The sequence below is a fragment of the Hydra viridissima genome, unplaced genomic scaffold (genome assembly GCF_058129835.1).
Source record: "Hydra viridissima isolate aposymbiotic clone 2 unplaced genomic scaffold, HvirCarnegie_v1 scaffold_5, whole genome shotgun sequence".
In the NCBI taxonomy this organism is placed as follows: Eukaryota; Metazoa; Cnidaria; class Hydrozoa; order Anthoathecata; family Hydridae; genus Hydra; species Hydra viridissima.
Window position 1 is genome coordinate 17,051,370 of NW_028324304.1, and position 24,757 is coordinate 17,076,126.

General features: G+C 30.1%; 2 protein-coding genes and 4 pseudogenes across 3 annotated transcripts; 4 read left to right on the top strand and 2 right to left on the bottom strand.

Annotated features, from left to right (window-relative positions):
• Positions 1-2,280: 2,280 nt before the first annotated feature.
• On the bottom strand, positions 2,281-4,054 carry LOC149889029 (uncharacterized; annotated as a pseudogene). Its single transcript, XR_016452678.1, has 4 exons — positions 3,772-4,054; positions 2,969-3,392; positions 2,695-2,851; positions 2,281-2,594 (listed from the first exon to the last, which is right to left on the bottom strand). The product of XR_016452678.1 is annotated as an uncharacterized LOC149889029 (transcript).
• A 3,826-nt stretch (positions 4,055-7,880) lies between these two features.
• LOC149889030 (uncharacterized) lies at positions 7,881-14,125 on the top strand (annotated as a pseudogene).
• On the top strand, positions 8,691-12,337 carry LOC149889031 (uncharacterized; annotated as a pseudogene).
• Positions 14,126-14,159: 34 nt separating the features above from the next.
• On the bottom strand, positions 14,160-15,843 carry LOC145188566 (uncharacterized). The gene is made up of 4 exons (XM_090089170.1): positions 15,391-15,843; positions 15,221-15,290; positions 14,614-14,775; positions 14,160-14,530 (listed from the first exon to the last, which is right to left on the bottom strand). Exons 1-4 carry the CDS (start codon positions 15,601-15,603, stop codon positions 14,160-14,162), a joined length of 816 nt encoding a protein of 271 aa, XP_089945296.1. The 5' UTR covers positions 15,604-15,843.
• Positions 15,844-16,161: 318 nt separating this feature from the next.
• LOC149889032 (uncharacterized) lies at positions 16,162-17,380 on the top strand (annotated as a pseudogene).
• Positions 17,371-24,079, top strand: LOC145189477 (uncharacterized). Its single transcript, XM_090089171.1, has 8 exons — positions 17,371-17,864; positions 21,843-21,878; positions 21,962-22,069; positions 22,144-22,260; positions 22,353-22,466; positions 22,562-22,687; positions 22,823-22,915; positions 23,568-24,079. Exons 1-8 carry the CDS (start codon positions 17,435-17,437, stop codon positions 24,077-24,079), a joined length of 1,536 nt encoding a protein of 511 aa, XP_089945297.1. The 5' UTR covers positions 17,371-17,434.
• Positions 24,080-24,757: the final 678 nt, after the last annotated feature.

A 24,757-nucleotide genomic window follows, 5' to 3' on the forward strand; every position in this document is an offset into this window, starting at 1 on the left:
CTTTCTTGGAGTCAATACCCAATTTTTCTCTAGCGGCAAAATATTAATCAAAACATTAGCAATCATCGACATACATGCCAGACACAAAGCTGAAGATATTCGAAATGCACTTGAAAATGTACTTGATAAGTTTGGCATCCGAAAAGAACAAATACTTGGGATTAGTACTGACAATTGGTCGAACATGATTAAAATGGTGAATGATTTTGGCAAGACAATTGAGATAAATAAGATTATAGAAACACTACCTAGTGAAGATCATGATGAAGGCGGAGATGATATTACAGAAGAACAGACTATTGAAGATGCAAGTAGTGAAACTGAGGGTTCTGAATTCTGTGAACAGTAACATGATGGTTACTTTGACGAAATCTCCAAAAATATGAACACTGTTTATCTTCAACGTTGTGGTGCACGCACCCTTCAACTTGCTGTCACCGATGCAATGAAAGAATCGAAAATCAAAGTAATAGTTGAGCGTACTCGTAAAGTTGCAAAAGCTTGTCGTGCTCCAATTGCTATGGAATTTTGTAAAAATACAAAACCTTTTAAAATAATTTTATAAATTTTTTATACAAACTAATAAATATGTTTATTTGTTATATTTCAAGAATAAAATATGTTCTATAATATAGGTGGCAGTTACAGATAATGTAACTAGATGGTCGAGTACATTTAAAATGCTTAAGCGTCTCTTAGAATTACGTGATGCTGTTGAAGAGCTGGAAGGAAATATCCACAAGGGAGTTTTGCAGTGCAGCCATATCAGCGGAAACAAATAAAGGAATTACAAAGTATTCTTGAAAAACCTGCTATTGCTACTCAAATCTTTCAGTTTGAGGATCTCACGCCAGGACACTTTGTCTATGTTTTTGGAACTGTTAAAAGAACAGTTAATGGAGGGTGATTTTAAGAAATCTGTTTTTGCTAAAGCCATAAAACAATCTACGGAAACTAGGGAAACTAAAAAAAAGAATCAGCAATCTGATCAAGGATCTATTCAGAACATTGGGATTGAGGAGCGAGAATTTAAAGGCGCACTTCGAAGTCTACCTAAACTAGCGCACGACCTTTTGAAACAAAAAGAAACCTTGACCTTCAAAAAACCTCTGGAAGGAATAGAGTTTTTCCCTTCGATTATACAATCATCGTGCAAAATTGTCACAGCGCTTCCAATGACGCAAGTTAGTGTTGAGCGGGTGTTTTCAGCACTCAAATTTCTGCCACCAGACCAAAGAAGCCATATGACATCGGATCTTATTGATGATTTGGTATTTCTTAGGACAAATAACGAATACATTTGACTTGTTTGAAATTTAATTTAGGGTTTGAAATACAATGATAATAAAGCAAAAAATTAATTTTGATAAAATATTTTATTTTATTTTTTGCCCCCAAATCATTTTTTACAATATAAATATGTGGTAGTAATGGATTCACATTTTAAAGCTGAGGGTTGGATAAAAACTAATAGGTGTAGTTTTTATGCAACTTGGGAAACAAGCCTAAATATTTTTAATTTTCATTCAAAATTTAAATTTAACTTATTAGGTCAAAGATGAAAAATAATTAAAAATAGAGCCGGAACCGAGCCGGGAGCCAGACATTTCTTTGGAGCCTAAGCCGAGCCCTGAAAAAAACTTGCGGCTCCACAAGCGTGCTTTTATGCTTCTTAGAATTTTTCGCTATTGAAATCAATAACACAATTCAACAGCTGTTTGGAATAATCTCGATGAGACATAATCCTTTTGAATTTCAAGCCAATGTGGCTTGAAATTTGAATGGAGTGTATCTGTTGCTTGTTGACTGGAAATTCCAAGACCAGTTTTATGGTGCTTTAGAAATTGTGGAACATTGAAAGAGACAGCATAAACTTTTGGTATGACAGAAACAGTCAACTTTAGATAATTGCTCTTAAACTCTTGAATCTTTTTCTCAAAGTCTGGAGAGAGTGAGAATCCAAAACAAGAATTAACAACTTGGAGAAACAAATGTAGGCAGATGGATGGTGCTTCAAATGCCTTATCAGCCACGCTTATCTGCTTCAGAGTGTCATACTTTTTCAGTGGTACGGCTGTAATAGTATATCCCGCCTTAAAAAAAATTCAGGGTCCCTTAAGGGTAACCCCTTGAAGGACCCTTATGAAAATATCCGCGCCAAATTTCAGGGTCCCATAAGGGCAAGCCCTAAAGCGGCCAAAAAAGAAAAACACGCTTTACTACTCATCCTGTATGAGTAGTAAAGCGTGGTTGTTTTTTTAAACTAGTAATATTCAATAGTTTAACACAGTTTATATAAAAATATTTATATAAATCATCATTACATGATATCTTTATTTATAAAAGTTATTTCTAAGTCTTTTGCTTTTTTTGTCGAGGATCTTCGTTTTGGTTGTCGTCTTCGTTTTCACTGTCATCATCATTTCCTTCGTAGTCGTCGTCTTTACTCTCTTCCTCAATCGAAACTTGATGTGTCTTTTTCTTGCATCGCCGCAGACGACCACCAGAGCGATCTCTGGCGTTATTAAAAAATCGTGCTACTTTCAATTCTTTCTCTTTAGAGGAGGTGCCAGGGAATAAATTTAGAGTTGAAGCTATAATTATTTAAATGCTTATAAAAAAAAAGAAAAAAAAAATATGTAAATAAATTCTAATAGAAATCTACAATTATATGTAGATGTAGATTGCACTCACTTTTGAGCTGATTTTCCAGGCTATCAAAAAACTTATGCTTCCCATGTATTCCAGGCCAATTGATCTTCTGCTGTAAGTCATGCGCCAGCAATTTGTTAAGCACCTGTGAAATGTGCTCATAGACAGTCAACTCTCCTTCACGCTTCATCCATGTTAACTAAGAAAGATCAGTTAACAACTTAAATATAATATACCATGATTCATACTATTTTCCCTTGCTAAGGGTAATACTTCATGGCTGTACTTGCATAATCAGAAATTGATAAAAACTTACCATATTTTTTGGGTGCTTTTCAATCTTAGAATATTGCTGCAGAGAAGTAAAGATAAGAAACTGTGCATGACAGACATTCTGATCAATAGGATCACTGGAGACAACACGTGCCACCAATCTTCCCTGTCGCTGCTCCAGATTGGTCAACTTAAACTGGATCGTATTCAGTTCATGAAAATTTTATGCACTCATAAGAACCTGTCCTGTTATAATAACCACAATAAACGACATACCACTTAAATATAATACTATTGCCATTCATTTTATAAGCCAAAACATTTTATAAAGTAATTAATTAGTCCTAGTAATACAAAACATTTAAACCTTGTGTACTAAATGGTTCAACTCTAAGCCGGCTGCAAACACCAAGCATACTATCATGCATAGGCAGGTAACTTGAATCAGAGGAATCACGTGGACTTAACTAAAGTTACAAAAAATATTAATTTTAATAGTTACGTAACAAACAATTTACAATAATCCCTTGAAAAAAAAATTCTATAGCAGTTTTGTACCATTATAAAACTAATACTCAGCTAATATAAAAGTATATTTCAAATTTAGTTTAATAAAATATGCACACCAAGACATATCTTATATGTATTCCTTTGGCCATATGTATTCCTACATATGGACCCTGAGATTCATATGAAATCTCTTAATTATCTATATCCAAAGGTTTTAGAGCATGATGGTGTTTTATACCCAGATACAAATATATATAAATAGTTAAAAAATTAAAAAACGCAATCAAACTTTTGTGTACCTAAAATATAACTATATTCCAATTTTCAAAAACTTACAACTAACTGAATAGGTGATACAGGGTAGTTGAATACTGGGAACCTTAACAAAAAAAAAATGTAGCAACAAAACACGTTCATATAAGAACAAATAAATCATCTCATCACAATAAACAGCAGAAAAATAACTTTTATTTACATCAGATAAATTGAGAGATGTTCTCATGCAATCAGACTAGAATTAAATGAAAATGATATTATTAAATGACATTTACTTTAACAATGAAATTTAGCAACTGATAACATAAATATATGTATGAATAAAATCACATTAAAGAAATTTGATAATGTTAATAACTGACATTTGGGAATGGAGACTGAGACGTTCGAATTTTGTTTTCACTAAAATTCAAACAAAAATATAACAGCTTTATATAAAGAGATGAAAAATGACACTTGGATTTTTCTTTACTTTCATGACTTTCTCTTCATGGAACTTCACCTGAAAAAAAACAATTTGTTTTTAAGTAGGCCTTTTAGCCAGGGCTGTGAAGTCGGTAAGCTGCTGTTCCGACTCCGACTCCTTGATTTTATCATGGACCGACTCCCACTCCCGACTCCGATTCCTTCATAAGTAACCCATTTGTAACAACAAATAGTTGTTTGTTTTACTACAGTTATTTCTTTGTAACAACAAATAACTATAGTAAAATATTAACATTCATCACTATGATACAATTAATCCAACCACTTAGTGCTTTAAACAATATTTATAAGAAAACAATTTCTGAACGAATAACTTTTCTGAACTCTTGTTATGCAATAAACTCTTATGCAGTCGCTAATAACATTATGAATTTGTCAAAATCATGTTTGAAATATTGTCAGTTGGACAATATTTCAAAGATGAAAGAACTTGTTCTTCTTTAAGTTCATATTCTTTAAGAATCTTTTCTACTAAGACCTGGAGAAATTCGCTGGTGTGATTAGTTTTGGCGTCTTTTACTGCCAATGCCTTGGTAACTGCTTCATTTTTTTCAAGAAAGAATTAAACATTGATTGCAAAATAGTTCACTCTGTTAAGAAACACAAAGCGTCCCTTGAGACATTCATTAAGTTCTTCTTTTTGTTTAACAGCTTCTTCAATCACTAATTTTCTAATACTCTCTCTCTCTCCGGAGAAACAAAGTTAATTGTCTTTCTGTTTATGGAGCAACTCTTTGGTGCTTGGTAGTGGCACGCTTAGCTTTCTACTAAGAATATGTAGCACAGTGCCAGACAATTTAAGTCGGGAGTTAGGGGATCATGAAGTTATATAATTTAAGGAAAGGTAGAGGAGAGCACAAGGGAGGTGATATATGATTCCCAGTGATAAGCAGCAAAATACCCTATTGCTTATCACTGTTTTAAAGGCCTAAAAATAACATGTCAAACTCCTTGTCCTCCAGTTGTTGCAAACTACAATTCCCATTGTGTCTGGATGTCCTACTGCTTTCAGACCATCCTGGGACTTGTAGTTTTGTAACATCAATAAAATCCTTATGAAAATTATGAAACTTTGAAATACTTTTTTTAAACCGTAGTCGGAGTCGGTGCAATTTTTCCGACTCCAGCCAAAATGAGCTCCGACTCCGACTCCGACTCCACGACTCCGACTCCACAGCCCTGCTTTCAGCACTGTAAGGTACAGCAATGTATGAGTTTGTTCAATTAGTTTGACTAATTACACTTAGTGAAAAAACTGACAGCAATCTTTTTTGTAGTGTGTGTTTGGTGAGTATTAGTGTCAACAATTTACAATTTAGATTAAACAAAAGAGATCCTAATTTACATTCATCGCTACATTACATTGTGCTCCATTAAGCCATATAATCCAGACACAACATCAAAAATAGTGGGCATACTTCTATCAAAGTTATCTTCACCATTTTTAATATTCTCCTCTTCTATAACAGGATAACCTTGCGTCATTTAATTGGAAGATTCTCCTAAAATAACTATATTTAACCAAAAATATTTAAAAAAAGTTACAAAAGTTTAGATAAAAAAAGGCAGTCAGATATTTGTCTGACAGTCTATAAATAGGATGAGATAAAAGCAACAATGTACTATAATTACTGTATAACATTACCTTGATATTTTTAAATTATCAAGATTATTAACTACCTATTTATATTGCTGTATTACCTTTTAATCTTGAAACAAAAATATCAAGTTGAATACGACGTTTTCTTCTTTCAGTTCTTGAAGCCATTTTTAATTTATACAACAAATATTTTGTTGCTATTATAGGATTATAACCTTATTATATTAAATAACTCATTAAAAATAGTTTAAATAAAAATTAATCATCATGATTAATGTCTATCAATACTTAGAAGCTACATGAATGGACGAAAATCTTTGAAGCAAATCTATTTTCTAACCATGCAGCTTTCTCGCAGCGAACACAACGTTTAAATTCTACATTTTCTGTTTTATTAAAAAACTCTCCTCTGCTTAAGATTTGCTTACAATTTATACTTATTAAAATCTGTAAAAATTTTTCAATTACTATTATAAAAAAACCACTCAAACGACATTTACAATATTTTAAGGAAATTACGTCAATATACGCTTTACAGAGTTTCTTTGTGAAGTCTGCAAAATTGTTCTGTTAAATCGTTTTTTTCCGAGTTTTAAAATTCCAGATAATTAGAGCCAATTTTGGGCTAGCCCGAATTTAGCTTTTTATTAGGATCTGCCCTAAACACACCCTAATTTAAAAAAAACATCAAAAATATACTAACTTTGTGCTGAAAAGAAATGTAAGCTACTATTTTTAAGTTTTGATAAAAAATTGTTTGAGAAAATTCGCCTTTAGAATACCCTGAACCACTAAGGGAATCTTAAGGGTCCCTTAAGGGGCACTTAAGTCATTTTAAGGCGGGATGTATTGAAGTCAATCATTCTTTTGTTTTTGGCAAAAAATTGAACTAAGTGCTTAACAAGATGGTTAACAATGCCAAAAAGCAAATAAAGTTCCATTGGAGAAATAGCTTCGAAGATTAGCTTTTCATCTGGGAATCGAAGTATTGGTGGATGAACAGAATTCTGGAACTCTTTAGATTTCTTTAGATCAGCACCAGATAAAAGAAACTTTTGATGTTGCTCTCTGATTGTTCCAAATGTTCTGAGGTGGCCACAGTTGTTGTAATGCAGTTGTTGAAGCTTGCAAATATTATGTGTGGAATTCAGTCTCACAGTAGCAAGCACCAGCAACAAGGATACTTGCTACTGTGAGACTGAATTCCACACATAATATTTGCAAGCTTCATGTCACATGACAGAATCAATTTGTTAACTAATTCATTATCTTGCATTAGGTCCATAATCAGTTTGATATTCCCAAATGTTTCAGGGGTGTTTTCAGAGATTGCCACAATTAGTTGGTTTTTAACACCTGTCCTTTTAAAGTTTAACTAAATCAGTTATTTCACATATAAATTGTGTTGCTCAGAATGTACAGAATAATAAAATAACTAACCTTTTCCTATCGGAAGAGGTTTGCCATGAGCTTGACCAAGACGAATCGTTCCGCCGGGAGATGTTTCTTTCGATGCAATGACAGATGAAGCAACTTGTTCTGGGCAAACAGAATCTTCCAATGCAAATTGATATAAGTTTGCACGGCGAGTTGATCACTGCAATTGTGAGAAATTCCACGTACAATTGAAAAGCATTTTGTGCATCGTTTTTCAACTGACATTTTTTTCTTCTAGCAAAGATTTTGATGCAAGACCCTTTTCAAATGGATTCTTTTCTTTGCCTTTCACCTTCGCAATTTGACAAATAATGCAATCATAACATGTTGTAAGTCTTGTTCTCAACAATCCAATCAAAACTGTTGAGTTGTATTGCCTTTAAGACATTAGCTCCATCACCCAAACTTTCAGGTTGCAACGGCATGTAACACAAATTCCAAGTGGCACTCTTTCATCCTGAAAATCCACATCTGATGAAATCAAGCGATGAATCTCAGAAATAAAATGTTTTGAAAATGTTCAGAAATTAAATGTTTCTCTGTTACTTTTCTTCATGCAAATAACACACACTGTCCTTCTGCAATCATCATGGTCTTTGAAAGATGTAGGCATTTTTATTTTTTCTAAAAGCAGCTAAAAATAACAATGATTTCAATACCTATGCCTTATTATTTTTCTTTAGTTTGTAAGTGTAATATTTTTTAGCGTAGTATAAAGAAAGAAAGACATGTTAATATTTGTAGCTTTTATTTACGTTTATATATTAAATATATTAAAATTGATTATATATAGTTAAACTGCTTATAGTTTCATATAAACATATCAAATTTAAAATGGCTTGGTTGCGCAGTAAACACTTCAACTTTTCCTGCAGTAATATGGGAACAATCAGTGGAAATGACAGTAGAAGTTTCCAGTTTCAAAGATATTTCAAATAGCTATCCATTAAATGGGTTTTTAGCTCATTTAGAAGTCTTCAACAATTCAGAAAGAAATGAAATTGATTCTGCTGTCAATATAGATCAACACATCTCCTTCAATCCCTCTCTTAATTATCAATCACAATTATAATCATCGTTAAAAAATTATTCAGCTTGCTCTACAACATCATTAACAAATATATCTATAGAAACTGAGTGGTACAGAGTTAGTTGCAGGCTCATCTAACTGCAATAGATCTCAAATAGTCAAAAGAAAGGTGACTTTTTATTGTGCTAATTGTCCTTTTATTTCAAATACACTTTAATGAGAAATCATTTAAAATTACATGATAATGGTGCTGCAGTGTTTTGTTTTGATTGTTTTTCCAAGTTTAAAAGTTTATATGGTTATCAAAAGCATATTGCTAATTGTGCTAAAGAAAATAATACTGTTGACGATAATACTGAACCTAATATAATAGTTGATCAAATAGTGTAAGACAATGTTAATGATTTAAATAATGATTATCTTGGTATGTTAGCTTTACATTTGCAGTCTAAGTACAGATGTTCTCAGACTGTTTTAGATGTTATGTTTTCAGCTTTAAAAGAGCTATTTACTGACCCAATTTATGATGTAAAAAAACTAAATGATTCCTGTAAAAAATTGTCATCGCAATATTCTCGTGAAAAATATTTTAAACATGTATTTCTATGCCTACTACAGTGGTCGGCCATCACATTAGGACCACACGTTTTTTTTTTACAATTTTTTTCAAACATGTTGCTTAAACCCGCATATGAGAAAATAAATATGATATATTTTTTTGTTACATGCCAAGTTATTTCTATTCTTAGTAATATTTAATAAAAACTTATCAATTGGCAACTCTGGCTGTCAGCAATCACCTGTCATAATCAAATTGGTGCATACTGGACAATTTAAGGTTATTTTTAGTTGTTAGTTTGATTGAAGTTTAAATATGATTTATTTTAATTTCAAAATTAATTAATTAAATAAATCTGTGATTTATTTAATTAATTATTTTTTTTTGAACTTAATAATAGTCAGTAAGTCATTAATTTTAAATAAAGGATTTTATGTTTTTTTTTCCTGTTTATGGAATGACACCAAATAGTAGTCTTTTTTAAAGTTATTAATTTAAATTTTCGGCTATGGGTAAAAAATGTGATATGACACCAACAAAAGTTAGTCAAATTAGATGTCTTTTACAGAATACAAAATATTCTCAGCAAAAAGTTGCACAAATTGTAAGGGTTTCTCACCAAACAGCAATGCGAGTGAGAAAAAAAATTGATACAGGGGAAGAGTTTGGCCCAAGGAGACCACTTTCTAAACGAAAGATAACACCAAGAGCGGATCGTATTATCCGGAATATATGCCTGGAAAACAGAAAAAAGCCACAAAATGTATTGACTAAGCTTATCCATGAAGCTTTTAGTGCTGTGTCAGACCGGACCATTCGCAGAAGGCTGAAGGAAGAGGGATTGATGTGTCATCGCCCAGCCAAGAAACAAAAACTGACTTCACTCATGAAAAAAAAGAGACTGGAGTGGGCTCAAAACTATCGTCACTGGTCTGTTGAGGATTGGGAAAAAGTATTTTTATTCGCATTCATATTCGAAAAATATTTTAAATATATTCATAAATATTATAATTTAAAATAAGCATTATTTTAGATTTGCTTTTCTGATGAATCAACTTTTCAAGTAATGATGGACAAAACAGTTTTTGTTCGTCGTAGAACAAACGAAAAGTTTCATCCTGACTGCATTGTGGAAACAGTCAAGCATCCAGCTTCAGTAATGATGTGGTCTGTCATTTGTGGGCAAGGAGCAGGGCGCCTCTACAAAGTAGTTGGCACAATGAGGCAGGACCAGTATAAAGAAGTTCTGGAGAACCAGTTGCTTCCTCAAATGGCAAATTGGTCTAAAAATGTCAAAAAAATTCAAAAGAAGTCCAAAAATGTCAAAAATCTTATATTTATGCAAGATGGTGAAACTTGCCAAACAGCAAAAAGTGTTATGGCTTTTTTAAAACAGAAAAAAGTAGATGTATTGCCATGGCCAGGCAACTCACCTGATCTTAACCCCATAGAAAACATTTGGGAAATAGTAAAGCGAGATGTTGGAAAAAAAATTCTTACTAACAAGCAAGATTTTATGAAATATATTATCAGGATCTGGCACAATAACCCAGAGTTGACAGAAACTATAAAAAGTTCAATTGCAAGCATGCCACGACGAATCGAAGCAGTTATTGCAAATATAGGCGGTTTTACAAAATATTAATACTTAATATATATTTTATATAACTTATTGTAATAACCAATAAATATTCAAAATGTTTAATTTTATTTGTTTATTTTTCATCAAGTATAACTTTATAAATAAAGGAACAAGCTTTAAATTACACCATTATTTTTCTTTTTGCCAAAAAATTTATTTTTACACGATATTTACAAAAAATTACAGCTGGTCCTAATCTGATAGCCGACCACTGTATAAAGTTTGTTGGTAAAGAATCAGTTGTTTCATTTATGATGATGCTAGAATTTTTATTACAATCACCAGAGATTAAAGAATTTACAAAGGTATTAAACACATCATCATATTAAATTAGCTATTTATGCAGATGATATTGGCATTACAAATCCAATTGGTAAAGCCCATTCGAAACACAAACTTTGGGTTATGTACTTTCAAATTCTTAACATTCCTGGAAAGTATAGAAGTAGAACATCATTTATTTTCCCGTTGGTTTTTACATTTAGTAAGCTTACTAAGAATTTCATTTATTTTTCTTCTTTACTTAAAGATTTTAAAGAAACAATACAATTGTTATTACAGGCGTAAAAATAAATATTGCTGGAAAGTTAATAACAGTTACAGCTGAGATTTTATATTTTTCTGGGGATTCTTTAGCAGCAAATTTTATTGGAGGATTTAAAGGACTTATTCAAAAAACTGTTCGCTGCTGTAGGCGCTGTAATTCTACGCGGGCTGAAATGATTGAGTTTACAACACATGAAGAGTGTCTAATTAGAAATTTGCCTGAACATGTCATACGTTTAAATGAGTTGAATTCTGGGCTAAGTAAAACTGAAAGAACAAAATGGTCAAGAAACTATGGTATTGTTAACTTTAGTATTTTATCAGATATTCCGAATTTCTGTCACCAAGCAGTTGCTTTTTGATCCAATGCATGATTTATTGGAATGGGTTGTGCCATTACATTTAGAACTACTTTTACTGTACTGTATACCAGAAAAGTTTTCCTTAGCTGATCTTAACCAATGGCTTTAATCATATATATATCCTTTTGGTGTTGAAAAGCCTGGTGTTATTTTACCTTCACTTAAAATCAGAGGACAATTTGGAAGTGGACAAGTATTAACTCTCTCTCGTGTGCTGTGTTTTTATTTATTAAGATTTATGGATTTATCTGATTCTCACCTTTCATACTTAGTTAAACTTATACAAATAGTGCAGCTATGTATGTCTCCGTTAGTAACTGATATTTATATTAAGGACCTAAAGGTTTGTATTCAAGCACATAATTGCATTTTGCTTCAATTATATTCAAACAGTTTTATTCCAAAACTACATTTTCTTGTACACTATCCATCACAAGCACCTCTTTTTGGGTCGTTACGTGGACATCTCTGTCTTGCGTTTGAACGTAAACATCAAGTAATAAAAAATTTCAGACATTTTAATTTTAAAAACATTCCGTATTCAGCTTGCAAAGCAATGATTGCAAATACAACTGGATTGTTTTTTAATACTTTTGGTGAACGACGATGTGATGTTTATGGAGAGGTTGACCAATTAAAATTTAAGGATGATTTTATTTCAAGTGCAGTCATTAATGGAATTCATTATAAACAAGGTGACATTGTTTCTGACACAAAAGAAAATAAATTAGAATTCTATAAAATTCTTGAAATTTTAACAGAAAATGAAAAGCGTATTTTCAAAGCGAAGAAATTAGTTATTAAAAGTTATTATGCTTACATCACAGCTGAACTTTCGCCTGGTATTAAATATATAGAAGCAGACAGTCTTCTATTTCCTTGGTGTGTTCATCAATTATGCTCTGATGACCCAAATAAAATACTTTTGTTTCCAACAGCAATACCCAATTTAAATTTTTTGTAATATAAACATTATTTTTTTCTGGAACTGTCCTTTATAAATTTACGTCAAATAGTTATTGGTGATAAACAATTAATTACATTATTATGATTTCAGAAACAATAATTCTTCAAGAATTATTTTTGAGTCATAATTATTAAAAATGTGCTTTTTGAGTTAATATCAATAATATTTGTTCAGGGACAGTTTTATTATTTAGAAAAATTTTGCTATTGTAAATATTTTGTGTTCTTTAGATCTTAAAAGTACCATTTTCCTGAAGCTGGTATTCGCAGCATTGAAGAATATTTTAATTTTTCAGTGATCGAGTATTTGAATGGAAAAAGTATTTCTATCAACAATATCAAAAAACAGTTAAAAACCTCCTTAATTAATTATTGCAAGGATTTTCTGCCTCAAAGCAATGATAAATGGGTAAGAAGAGAGTTTTTTGCACGTCTAAAGTCTTCAATGATAAGTCGATTTCCATTATGTATGGAGGACTGGGTGCGTTTGTTTTATTAATTTAACTTCATGACTATAATATAACATGTTTGCAACAATTTTTGTGTTGCCGATAATGTAGCAATATAATATAATATAAAAGAAAAGAATTTTGAGATATGATATTATTTTCAGGATAAGCTTTTAGGTTTAATAGCTAATACATTAAGACAGCAACAATGGACTAAGTAAAAAAAGACAAGTCCAAAATTCGGACAACTTTCTAAACCCAAAAAATCATCTTCTTTGTTGGTGTTAGTAAATTCAGCTGAACATGTTTTAAGTAAAAAACAGTTACTTCATGAAGTTGAGGTTTGTATATAAATAGCTTTAATTGTACAAAATTAAAATTTATACTATAAAATAGATTTATCAATAAGTCTAATTATTGGTGTCGTATTTATATGAAGTATTAAGTTTAATGTATGTTTTATATAACTTTTTTACTATTTTAATATTTACATTTGTATTCACAATACATATTCTTTAGCAGATTGAGCTGCAGAAAAATAAGCCTTCGAAACAAGTTTTGACAATTTTAAATCGAAATTTGTTTGAGCCTTACATATTTAAAAGCATTTCGATTCGACTGCAATTATCTCCATTTCTTCTTATAAGAGAGTTTTGTAGGCTTTATCCCATGTTTAAAGATTTTGAGCGTAATTCTAAAGAGTTTTTTAATATAGTTTTTTCCGAAGTGTCAGCTTTTTTGAATTTAGTTAAGTTTCAAGGTTATGTTTTCTGTAAAAAATCTTCTTTCCAATCTTTCCATTTAACTTAGGTAAATAGTAACATTATTTTTTGTATAGATTACTCTGCAATATAAATTTTTGATAATGAAATTGTTTAACAGTCTGATAATCTGTATGAAATGCTGAAAGTATCAATAACAGGTCCACAAGTAGTATTCAATGAAACCCATTTTATGATTCGTAACAGAAATGGATGTGAGCTACAAAAAGTACAGATTTCATCAGCCAGCGAATTGTTTTGTTGCATCATTGCCGTTTACTATCTTATGGATCTGACATATCCATCGAGTTATGCGCAAACACTAGGTGTTTTACAGGAAATTATTTTGAAGGACACTTTCCTCTACAAGTCACATAAAGCAACCAACTATTTAAAAAAAAAATGGTTTATTAAAGTACTATATATATATATATATATATATATATATATATATATATATATATATATATATATATATATATATATATATATAATAGCAGCTTGCGGGAACTTTTTGAGCGATGAAATGCGACTTTGCGGGGACTTTTGTCTTACTGTGTATTTTAGCTCATTTAGCTTAAGTAACTTAATAAGCCTCTCCAAATTATAGTTACTTTCTTGTACTCCACGTACAAGACCCAAAATAAGAACTGTATTGACCCCCTGTATTTTTCATGTTTCTTTTCTCTGATTGTAGCTCTTCTGGGTTGAAGATGTTCATTATGACTTTCAGTGAGCCTTGACCTCCATCAATACCAACTCTTATTAAGCAATTGTAGGGGTTAAGTTTTCTGTGTTCACAAATCTTTTTTATTAGTTCCCACGGTTCAGGAACAAATACAACATCTTTTTGAATTTTATCAACAACCTTGTATTTTCCTTTGTTGTGTGTTTGTTGAAAGCTGCATAAAACGTTTTTATAAAATTCATTTAACTGGAAAGATTTGTCCTTAATAATTTTTGAGGCATTAGGTTCAATACCTAGCAAAAAATACAAGAATAATTTATAAATATATAAGTAATATGAATATATGCAAAACAAAGTTCATGTGCATTACTGTTACCTCCGCGACCCAAATCTTTACGTATCTCAGTCATTATACAATCCATTGCTGACATGGGAAGATCCATTTTCTTTTTTATACTAAATAATGTATCTGAAGATATTTCTAAAATAGGTTTATGCACATCTCCAGAGTAGAGAGCAACATGAAGGGCTTTACCACCTACAAAAAATATATGAAAAACGTTCTATTCACTAATGTTTAACTTTAATATAAATGTATTTTATAAAATTATTAATAAATATAGATAGGTAAAGAAATATAAATACACATTTACCTGTCGCTATAGTTAATTCGTTATTTTCAGATGTTTTATGCATATCTTTTAGTACAGAGGAAATAACTTGTTGGTAGGTTTTTGAGTCTTGAGAAAGAATGAGCTTATGTAGATTTTGCACTATTTCAGATTTCGTGCAAGGGTGTCTGATACCTTTACCTACCTTTTGGCAGCAATCTGTGCAAAAAGATGTGTTATTTACATCTGAGGACTTATGCTTAAAACCAAAATCTTCAATAAATTCAGAAAGATTGATTTTTCTATGACTCCTTTTCTCTTTTGCAATACAGCAAATTGGGCATGTGCATAAACTAGTATCCTGTAACCTACCTAGTTTTCGTAATAATACTCTTCCAATCTTCCACATATCTTCTATGTTTTGAGAGACATACCCTTCATTCTAAAATTTTTTAATATAGTATTTCATATACGTTTATATATATATTTACATTTTCATATATCGTCAATACATTAGCATTAATGACAAACTTTTATTTAACCTTTTTTAAATGAAGACATTTTTTACAAGTTGAACAAACTCCAGATGGTAGAGAATTGATTTCCGAACAAAAGCCTGGATCCACATATAGAATAATGAGCTCTTGTAGAGCTGGGTTATTTTCTAATTTATGACATTTTACGTCTTTATTTAGACAGCAGAAACAAACTATATTCCTGTTTTCTTTATGAAACCTTTGTCTTGTTAAGCTCATTTCGACACAATAATGGGAGTTTTTTTAATGAATCTTTAGTATAATTTTTATATTAATATCTAAATGCAAAGTAAATTTTCAAACAGTTCTAATGCAGAGACCTTTTCAGGTGTAAAATAAAGCTAAAAATAACAACAAAGGCATTTTTATATAGTTGAGACAGAGGGTGGATTCTGTGTTTTTGTTTTGTCTGAGAAAGCTAACTTCCAAACATAAGATAAAATTCAAACATTTATATGTTTATGTTTATGTCAAATAAGGATGTTTTGCATATTATTGGGTTAATTGGAGCCTGGGAACAGTAACAACCCTAATTTTTTGCCCCCCTTGCCCCAAACGTGGGAGCAACGAGTAAGAAAAAAAAAGTTTTTACTATTCTTAACTAAGGTCATTATTTATAAAAAATTTTAAATTTTGTGCAATAATTTTATAGCGTTCAAAAATGATGGCCATTTAAAGTTTTAACCCCCTCAATTTGAGGGGGTTACAATTTTAAGATTGACATAATTCTTGAACTATAAAAGATTTTTTCATAAAATTTGAAATTTTTAAATTAATATGAATTTAGTTAAGATCAGTAATAGTTTATAACAAAAATTATGAACTTGTTGCTCTCCACTTTAGGGCAGGGGGCAAGATTTAAAGGGCTTTTTAGTTCCCAGGCTCCAAATATTTTGATATTTTGACAAAACTTCCTTGTTTTGACACTAGTATAAACATATAAATGTTTGGAGTTTACTCTATGTTTATAATTTGGTATTTAAAACACCAAAAAACGCATGATCCGCTACTGAGTTAAAATTTCTTTTGCAAAGCGATTATTTAAAAAAGTGTATAAATCCAAAAAAGGAACGCTTTTTATTTTGTTTTCAATGGAATATATCTCATGCCCACCCAAAGTATTGATATCTTTTGAAACATCTTGAGTACCATTTAGGTCAACCTAAAACCTCTAAATTGAAGCAGTGTACAATTAATGCAGTTGAACCAATTCCTATTTCTACTGAATCATTAGATATCCCCAAATCGCTAGATCTTGATCCAGGTTTTTTAAAGAATGTTTTAGGAAAAATTAGAAATGATGAGATTGGTAAATTATGCTGCACTGATAAAAATATTGTATATATTGGTTCAAAGTTGTATTGGAAACTTCACAAAAAAGAGGATAAAGCAGCAGAAGTTTTTCGATCTGTCAGGGGAGATATGCGGCGACTTGCGAATTGCTATAATATTTTTAAGCAGCTGGATGGTATACATGCTTTATATTCCAACTCTCTAGATATGTTTAATCGAAGTAACTTTGAGCAACTCTCTGAGGCTATAGAATTATATACAAAAAGAGACGATTTGTCTCTCAAAGCAGGTTTAAAACAAAACTTGTATTACCTTATCAAAAAATCTGCAACTCTTGTGCAGTATTTATTTTACTCTAGGAAGAGATGATGATGAGGCGGCTGAAATCTCCAAATATATTCAATCTTTTAAGGGTTGGCAGGATTTTCTTTTTGGCGATGCAACATACCATTTAAATAAAAAACGACAAATTAATTTAAGAAAACCATCAAAACTTCCACAAGAAGATGATTTACTTATTGTTAAAAATCACGTAATAGAGGTGATGAGTTCAATCTGCAGTAAATTTCATTTTGATGATGAAAGCAGCTATAAAAATCTTAGAAATGCTGCATGTGCACGCATAACTTTATTAAATGGTTGAAGAGGTGGTGAACCTGCTCGAGTTTTGTTAGCAGATTGGTTGCAAGGAGAAAATGATTAATGGATTGATAAACAAAGACTCAAAAAACTTGACAGTTTAGACCGTATTTTAGTGATGTCTATGAAAGTTATTTACATGACAGGAAAAGGTAATAACCATCTAGTACCAGTAATTATTCCAGGAGATACAATTCTTGCAATGAAAAAACTTTCTAACGAAAGTTTACGTAAAGTTGGTGGCGTTCTTGCAAATAATAAGTTTATATTTGCAAGCTCGAAAGGATCTGAAAACCATGTTTCAGGGTGGCATGTTGTGAACAAAATTTGTTCAAAGTTAGTATTAAAATCAAAGGACATAATAGCCACCAAAAATCGGCATAGGATTAGCACACTTTTTGCATCTCTTGATGTAGAAGATAAAGATAAAGAATTATTTTATTCCCATATGGGACATTCTGAAAAAATGAATCAAGATTTTTATCAGGCTCCATTGGTACTATTGGAATTAACACGTGTTGGGAAGCAACTAATGAAAATTGATGCTGGTATGTATTTTTTGTATTAGTTTCTGGTATCATAATGTAATTCCTACAGAAATGCTTAACGTTTAATGTTCAACGTCGTTTCGTCATTAGTTCCTAGGCTTTGAATTAGTTACTAGGCCTTGGAAGAGCGCGTTCTTCAAATGCACGCGGCAATTGGAGAAAGATCTTTTGAGCGAGTTAAAACTTTTTCCCTTTTGGAATTTAATTATTAGTTTAGATATATTACATAAAGAATCATATTAAGATAAATAACCATCTTTAAGATCATAAGATCATATTATAATTGAAGTAAGTATAAGAAATAGTTATGTATACATTTTTATTAGATAAAGGAGAAAGGATTTAAGTTTTTATTAGATAAAGTAGAAAGAATTTAAAGTAGAAAGGATTTTAATTTTTTAAATCGTTTATATTTTGTTTGTTTTAGTTTTTTTTTTAGTAATTTTATTTTTATTATTTTAGTTATCAGAAGGAAAATAGGGGTATGGATGTTATTTAAAGTTATACTAATGCTGTTTCCATAAAATTGTTTTTTTTACTTTGAAATTTCTGTGATGCTATTAACTATTTTTGTTCTTTTTTAGAAAACTTAGAAAAATAAATTAAAATTTTGTGCCAACACTAACAAGGCATGTCACATGTTATTGTATGTAAAGGTTAAATGTTGTGATGAAGATTACAGTTCTTATGAGAAAAAAAAGAAGGTAAAGAGAATTGTTTGTAAATATATATTTTGTATCTTTTTAAATTTTCTTGCGTCATTTTTAGAATTTTTGTTTGCACACGTTTATTGTTTGCATATATGCTTTTTTGATATGTATGTGTGTGTGGTAATGAGTGCTTTATAGTTGTTTTATCAATGTGTTTTTATAATAATGTAAAGTGTTTTTTTGCTGTTTGTGTATGTGTTAATATGTGTTACATAATTGTTTTAAAAAGTGGTTTCAATATTTATGTAAGGTATTTATTTATTTTAGTATATATTTAACCTTATATACATATTTAAACACATTTATTGTGCTTATATTTTGTACATGTTTATATTATGTTCTTTCCGTGTTTTTAAAGTGCTGTGACTTGGTAAACATCTACCTGAAAATTAATTAGTGTATTTTAGAGAAGGAGCAGAACAAATGGCTTTAGATCGTGCAGCTCAACGTGATACGCACCTAACGGCATAGTTTAAGTTAAATACTGAAAATGAAAGAGCACATTGCAATTCTTATGTAGACATTCCTTATCACTTTATATTTGATGATAAACATTGTAAATGGAAGGTTAGATAAAGGGGTGGTAATAAGGTGATAATAAGAATGTATAAAGTTAATCCAACTGGAGAATTGTTTTTTCTTAGACTATTACTTTTGCAAGCAAAAGGAGCAACATCTTGGGAGGATGTGCATACTGTTAATGGTATTGTCCTTGAAACGTTTTGTGAAGCATGTGTTTTGAAAGGTCTGTTGCAAGATGACACTAAATGGCAGAATACTCTTTCTGAAGCGGTTTTAACACATATGCCAAAGTAAATTAGACAGTTGTTTTAAATTATTTTGACCTTTTGTGAACCTGACAATCCTTTACATCTCTGGAATACATAAAAATTTTTTATGATGGAAGATTTCATTCACCACTCAGTCCCAGTTCTAATAGCTGAACAAGCTACTCTTCATCAAATTGAAAAGGTTATTAATCAAATGTGTTATATAAAACCATATTTGTTTATAGTTGTATATATGTTTAAATTATGTTCTTTCCATGTTTTCAAAGTGGTGTGATTTGGCATTATGTTGAGCAAGATTGATAACCCTGCCAGCCAAGCGATGTACTTATAGCAAAGTTGTGACTTGGCAGCATTTAGTGCCAGGGGGAGTTACTGCTTTGGAGCTAGGTTGTGTTGTCTAGCCTTTTTAAATTATTCTCAAAAAAAATATATATAATAATGTCTGTTAATGTTTAGCGTAATGTGTATGAGAGTATGCAACCTTGATCTTTAAATCTAGGGTGTTTTCATGTCCTAAATTTGAAGTAATTGAATAACTAATAATGAACATAAAAACAAATATACTTTTATGTATTTATATGTTTAGTAAAAAGTTTAGTAAATAGTTAACTTTAAATTGGTTTTCTAATTTTGCCTTTCATATTTTAATTTGGTTTGTTATCTTCACTGGATTTTAGGATCAAGGATGTAAATATTCTATTGTTATGTGTTATTGTTGTGATGTTTTGTGTTGGTATTCATTTTTAACAATAGACACCTTCATGTTGGTGACTATTGTAAAAAATGAATAATAGGTTGCTTCATTATTGGTACTTACTGCTTTTATTTATTTACTGAAAGCCAAGACAACATTATGCTAAAAATGCAATTTATATCTTAAATTGGTTTATATATATATATATATATATATATATATATATATATATATATATAGTATTGTTAATCCTTTTGTACTTTGAAACAGATTTTATTGTTACATTTTCGATAAATGTTTATATTAACTGCCATGTCAAAATGGGTTACTTTAAATAGGTAAATCGATTTTCAGTTTTTATGTGGTGCTTTATTTTTTTGTTGTTGTTGTTGTAATTATAGTATCATAATTCCTTTTTTTTTTTCTTTAGGATTTACGATTGACGCATTTTTACGATTTATAAAAAGAAACCTGATTACCTTTTATTGTAAACTTTGGTCAGTTAAAATGATATAAATGTATGCAATTAGTTCAATTTTTTTAAAGTTTTCTCTATTTTAAGCCTAATAATTTGCTGTACGTAATTTAGGGAATCTTTTTAAATGGGTGGTTAATATTGTAGTTTAGCGCATTTGTCAAATATCGAGTTACTTAAATTTTATAAGATTTTTAACTAATTAATTAGCTTAGTTTGCATTTGCAACACTTTTGAGGAAAGAAAAAAATTTTATATATGTTAAGTTCTTATAAATATTAAAAAGAAAAAATTCTTATACACGTAAATCATTGTTTTACATTTCATTATTCTGGTAAAAGGTCTTCATCAAAAACTTGACTACTCTTAATAAAAATAACTATTCTCCTGACCACCATTAAGGCAAAAACGGGGAAGGGAGGTCCTTTATTAGTGTCAAAATTTTTAAGAGAATTAAATTTCGAGTAAGAAAAGGAATTTTTAATAAATGATATCAAATTATCGTTTAATAAAAACTTTTGTAACAAAGAGGCCATATCTAAAAATGGTCAGATTGGTGCCATATACATAGTAATGGTCAGTTATTTTTAATAAATTTATTTAGTTGAGTGCATTTAACATTTTAAGGACAATTTCCTGTTTTAAAGAAAAATGCATCAAGGGGATACCAAAAAATTAATAACTCATGTATAATTTACGTTCGCTTAATATTAATTCTATTAATTAAAGTTCATGTTATAAAAAATATAACAAGAATATAGCCATACTTTTTCGTCAATTTAAAGCATGATAAAGTGTTATTATTTTGTGTTAGTAACTAAAAACATATTGTGTTGAACTTAGTATCGAGGAAAATGGTTCTGCCTTACACTGATATGATCTATGCCAGTTGTAAATTACTCAATGTTAAATAATTGGTAAATTATTTTACCTCCGCATACTTTTTATTTTAATTTTACAGATGGTTCAATTTTTTTAATTTGAAGGGGTTTTTCTAAAAGGTTTCGCAACTTTAAATTGTGGAAAACAGCCACTACAAATTAACAGACCGACCATAACCCGTATTACGGGTTGCTTATTGCTAGTATTCATAAATACATAAAAGTTAACTTGAGTAAATTAACAAATCTTTTGATTTTTATTTTCTATATATAGTTTGTAAAGGTTAATTTTCGAATACTTTTACTAAGTATAAAGGTGTTTTAAAAAGACCTAGCTTAATTTTTTTATTTATAAAATTACTGTTTTTATAAAATTACAAGATAAACACACATTATAGTAAACTTTGTTTTGTTAAATTTACTTTAGGAAAATCTGATATGATACAGGATCTGCCTACAAAAGGTATCTGATTTATAATTTTTTTTTAATTAAAGTGTATGCTTTTCAGGCAACAGCTATTTTTTATTTTAATATAAAATATCTAGAATCTGATAAGGAAGTTTATGAGAATGAATCTAGTGAGAATTTTGTTGATAAAGAATCTGATGAGAATGTTGTTCAGGAAAATGACTCTCTCACTTTTAATTTAAAAGGTTAACAATTTCAACTTTTAAAAAAGTTGTATGATCTTTATATTAGACTTAAATATTTTTTTTTATTCTAAAAGATCTTTATCTAGGTAATGATGTTTTTGGCATTACGAAGAAAGTTGGTGATTTTCCTAATAAGGAAATTATGTTTGATAATCCAACTTTGAAAAATGAATGTTCCTCATTTATTGCAGGTGACTTTTACAATTTTAATTTTACATTTTTCAATATTAATTTTGTCTTATGTATTATAATAAAAAATCATAACTCCTCATTTAACTTTTAGAAGAACAAGAAGAAGTATCAGTTAAGGCAATTGATTCAAATATTGGTGCTAATTTCACTAAAGTTTTTAACAGTTTAAACTTGAAAGTTTATCCGGAAAGGTCAATCAAAAGAGGTAATTATTTTTTTTTTTTTTACAGCAAATTAATAAAAAAAATTTCATTGGATTATATTTTATAAAATTTATGATAGTTTGTATTATACTTTCAGTTAATTATCGAAATAAAGAAAATAATGAAGAAAAGATTCAAGAAAATGAACCTGATTACATTAATGAAAGTCAAGATGAGGATAGTGAAAATTTTGATTCAGATGAAAAACGAGATCTTATTTCCAGTATTTTTATTTTACTAAAAGTTTCAAAAATTTTGTTAAAATTTAATAAAATTACAAAAGTATTTTTTCTTTAAACAAGTTCAGTTTTACCAATACAATATCTTTTAGAATCAATATCTTTACAATATCTTTCAGAATCAAAACCAAGAAAGTGGACTGTAAAGCAGGTTGAAACTTTAAATTGTTACTTTGGGGATTTTATCTGTGGAAGAATTTCTGATTCGCCGAGTAAGTAATTTGTACCATCCCAAAAAATTGGTATGATAGAAGTAATTTAAAAGCCAAATTTTAGGTTATTTTTTAACACAGTTTATCAATAATAATTTTCAATTTTTTTTAACTTTTTAAAATTAAAAGTTACCCAATTGTTTAGTAAGAAGTTAAGTTACCTTAAGTTACGCTCAAGTTACCTTAAGTTACCCTCAAGTTACCGCAGTTACCGGTAACTAAAAGTAACTGTTTTGGAAGTTACCGAAATCGTCGAACGCTAATCACGAGGTGCTGGTATTAAAAATTTAACTAATAATCAGTTATGGTTTAATGGACCCAAATATCTTTATACTCCAGAGATTTGGTCTTCCTTTGATCAAAATAAAATAATTGACCCTCCAGAGGAAACAAAAATACTACTTATAACTAATGAATTGTTCATAGATTTAAAATTTATTGATATAACTAAATTTAATTCATATTCCCGTTTAATACGAGTAACAGCTAATATTATAAAATTCGTATCTTGCTTAAAAAAAAACGCAAGTACGAAAAGACAATCTTTTACTTTCTTCTTTTGAATTAAAAAACGCCAAAATAATTTGGATTAAATTTATCCAACAAAACATATATAGTTCTAAGAATTATAAACAGCTCAAAAATAGTTTAGGATTTTTCTTTGATAGCGAAGGAATAATAAGATGTAGGAAGCGATTTGGGAATGCTCCAATTAGTTACAATATTAATTTTCCTATATTTCTTCCAAAGGAAAGTCTCTTTACTGAATTAATTATTTTACATTGTCATGAAAGTGTTATGCACAACGGCGTAAAAGAAACGCTCAACCAATTAAGAATGGAATTTTGGATTCCGAAAGTTAGAAATTTAATTCAAAAATTAATTAAAAAGTGTTTTTTGTGTCGAAGGTACGAAGGCAAATCTCATAATTATCCTGATGTTCCTCCGTTACCTTTGAGTAGAGTAAACGATGATTATGGTTTTAAGTGCACAGAAATTGATTACTGTGGACCATTATTTGTGAAAAATATAAACTCTGAAGGAGAAATATTTAAGTGTTGGATTTTGTTAGCTTCTTGTGCTAGTAGACGTTTTAAGCATTTAGACTTAGTTCCTGATTGTTCAGCTTTGGCATTTATTCGAGGGTTGCGAAGACTCATTTGAAAATTTGGCGCACCCTACGAAATTATTAGCGATAATGGATCTTGTTTTACAGTCGATGAAACACAACAATTTGCATCCTCAAAAGGCATTTTATGGCACTTCAATGTTGCAGCCGCTCCGTGGTGGGGAGGATTCTTTGAATGAATGGTACGTTCATTCAAGAGAATTCTCAGAAAAATATTGAAAACTGCAAGATTATCTTACAAAGAAGTTCTCACAGTTCTTGCAGAAATCGAAGTCGTTACAAATAATCGTCCCTTAACGTTTTTGTATGAAAAACCAGGCGACGAACCGTTATCTCCTAATCATCTCGTGTTCGGAAAAAGAATAAGCTCAGAAACATTGTTAATATAAAACAGCTATGTAAATATGGACATAGGAAAGCGCGTTGCATATAGAAACTCTATTTTAGAACATTTTTGGAATAGATGGCGCAGTGAATATTTAACAGAGCTCCGCGAATTTCATAAAAGTCTTCATAAAAGTGGAAGTAGCAATATTATAAAAAAAGGCAATGTAGTGCTAATTCAAGACTGGAATTTGGTTCGAGGATTATGGAAACTAGGGATTATTGAAAAACTTTTACCGTCAACAGATGGACAAGTGCGTGCAGAGAATGTACGATGTGTCTCCGCTGGAAAAATCATACATTTGAATCGCCAAGTTAATAAATTGTGT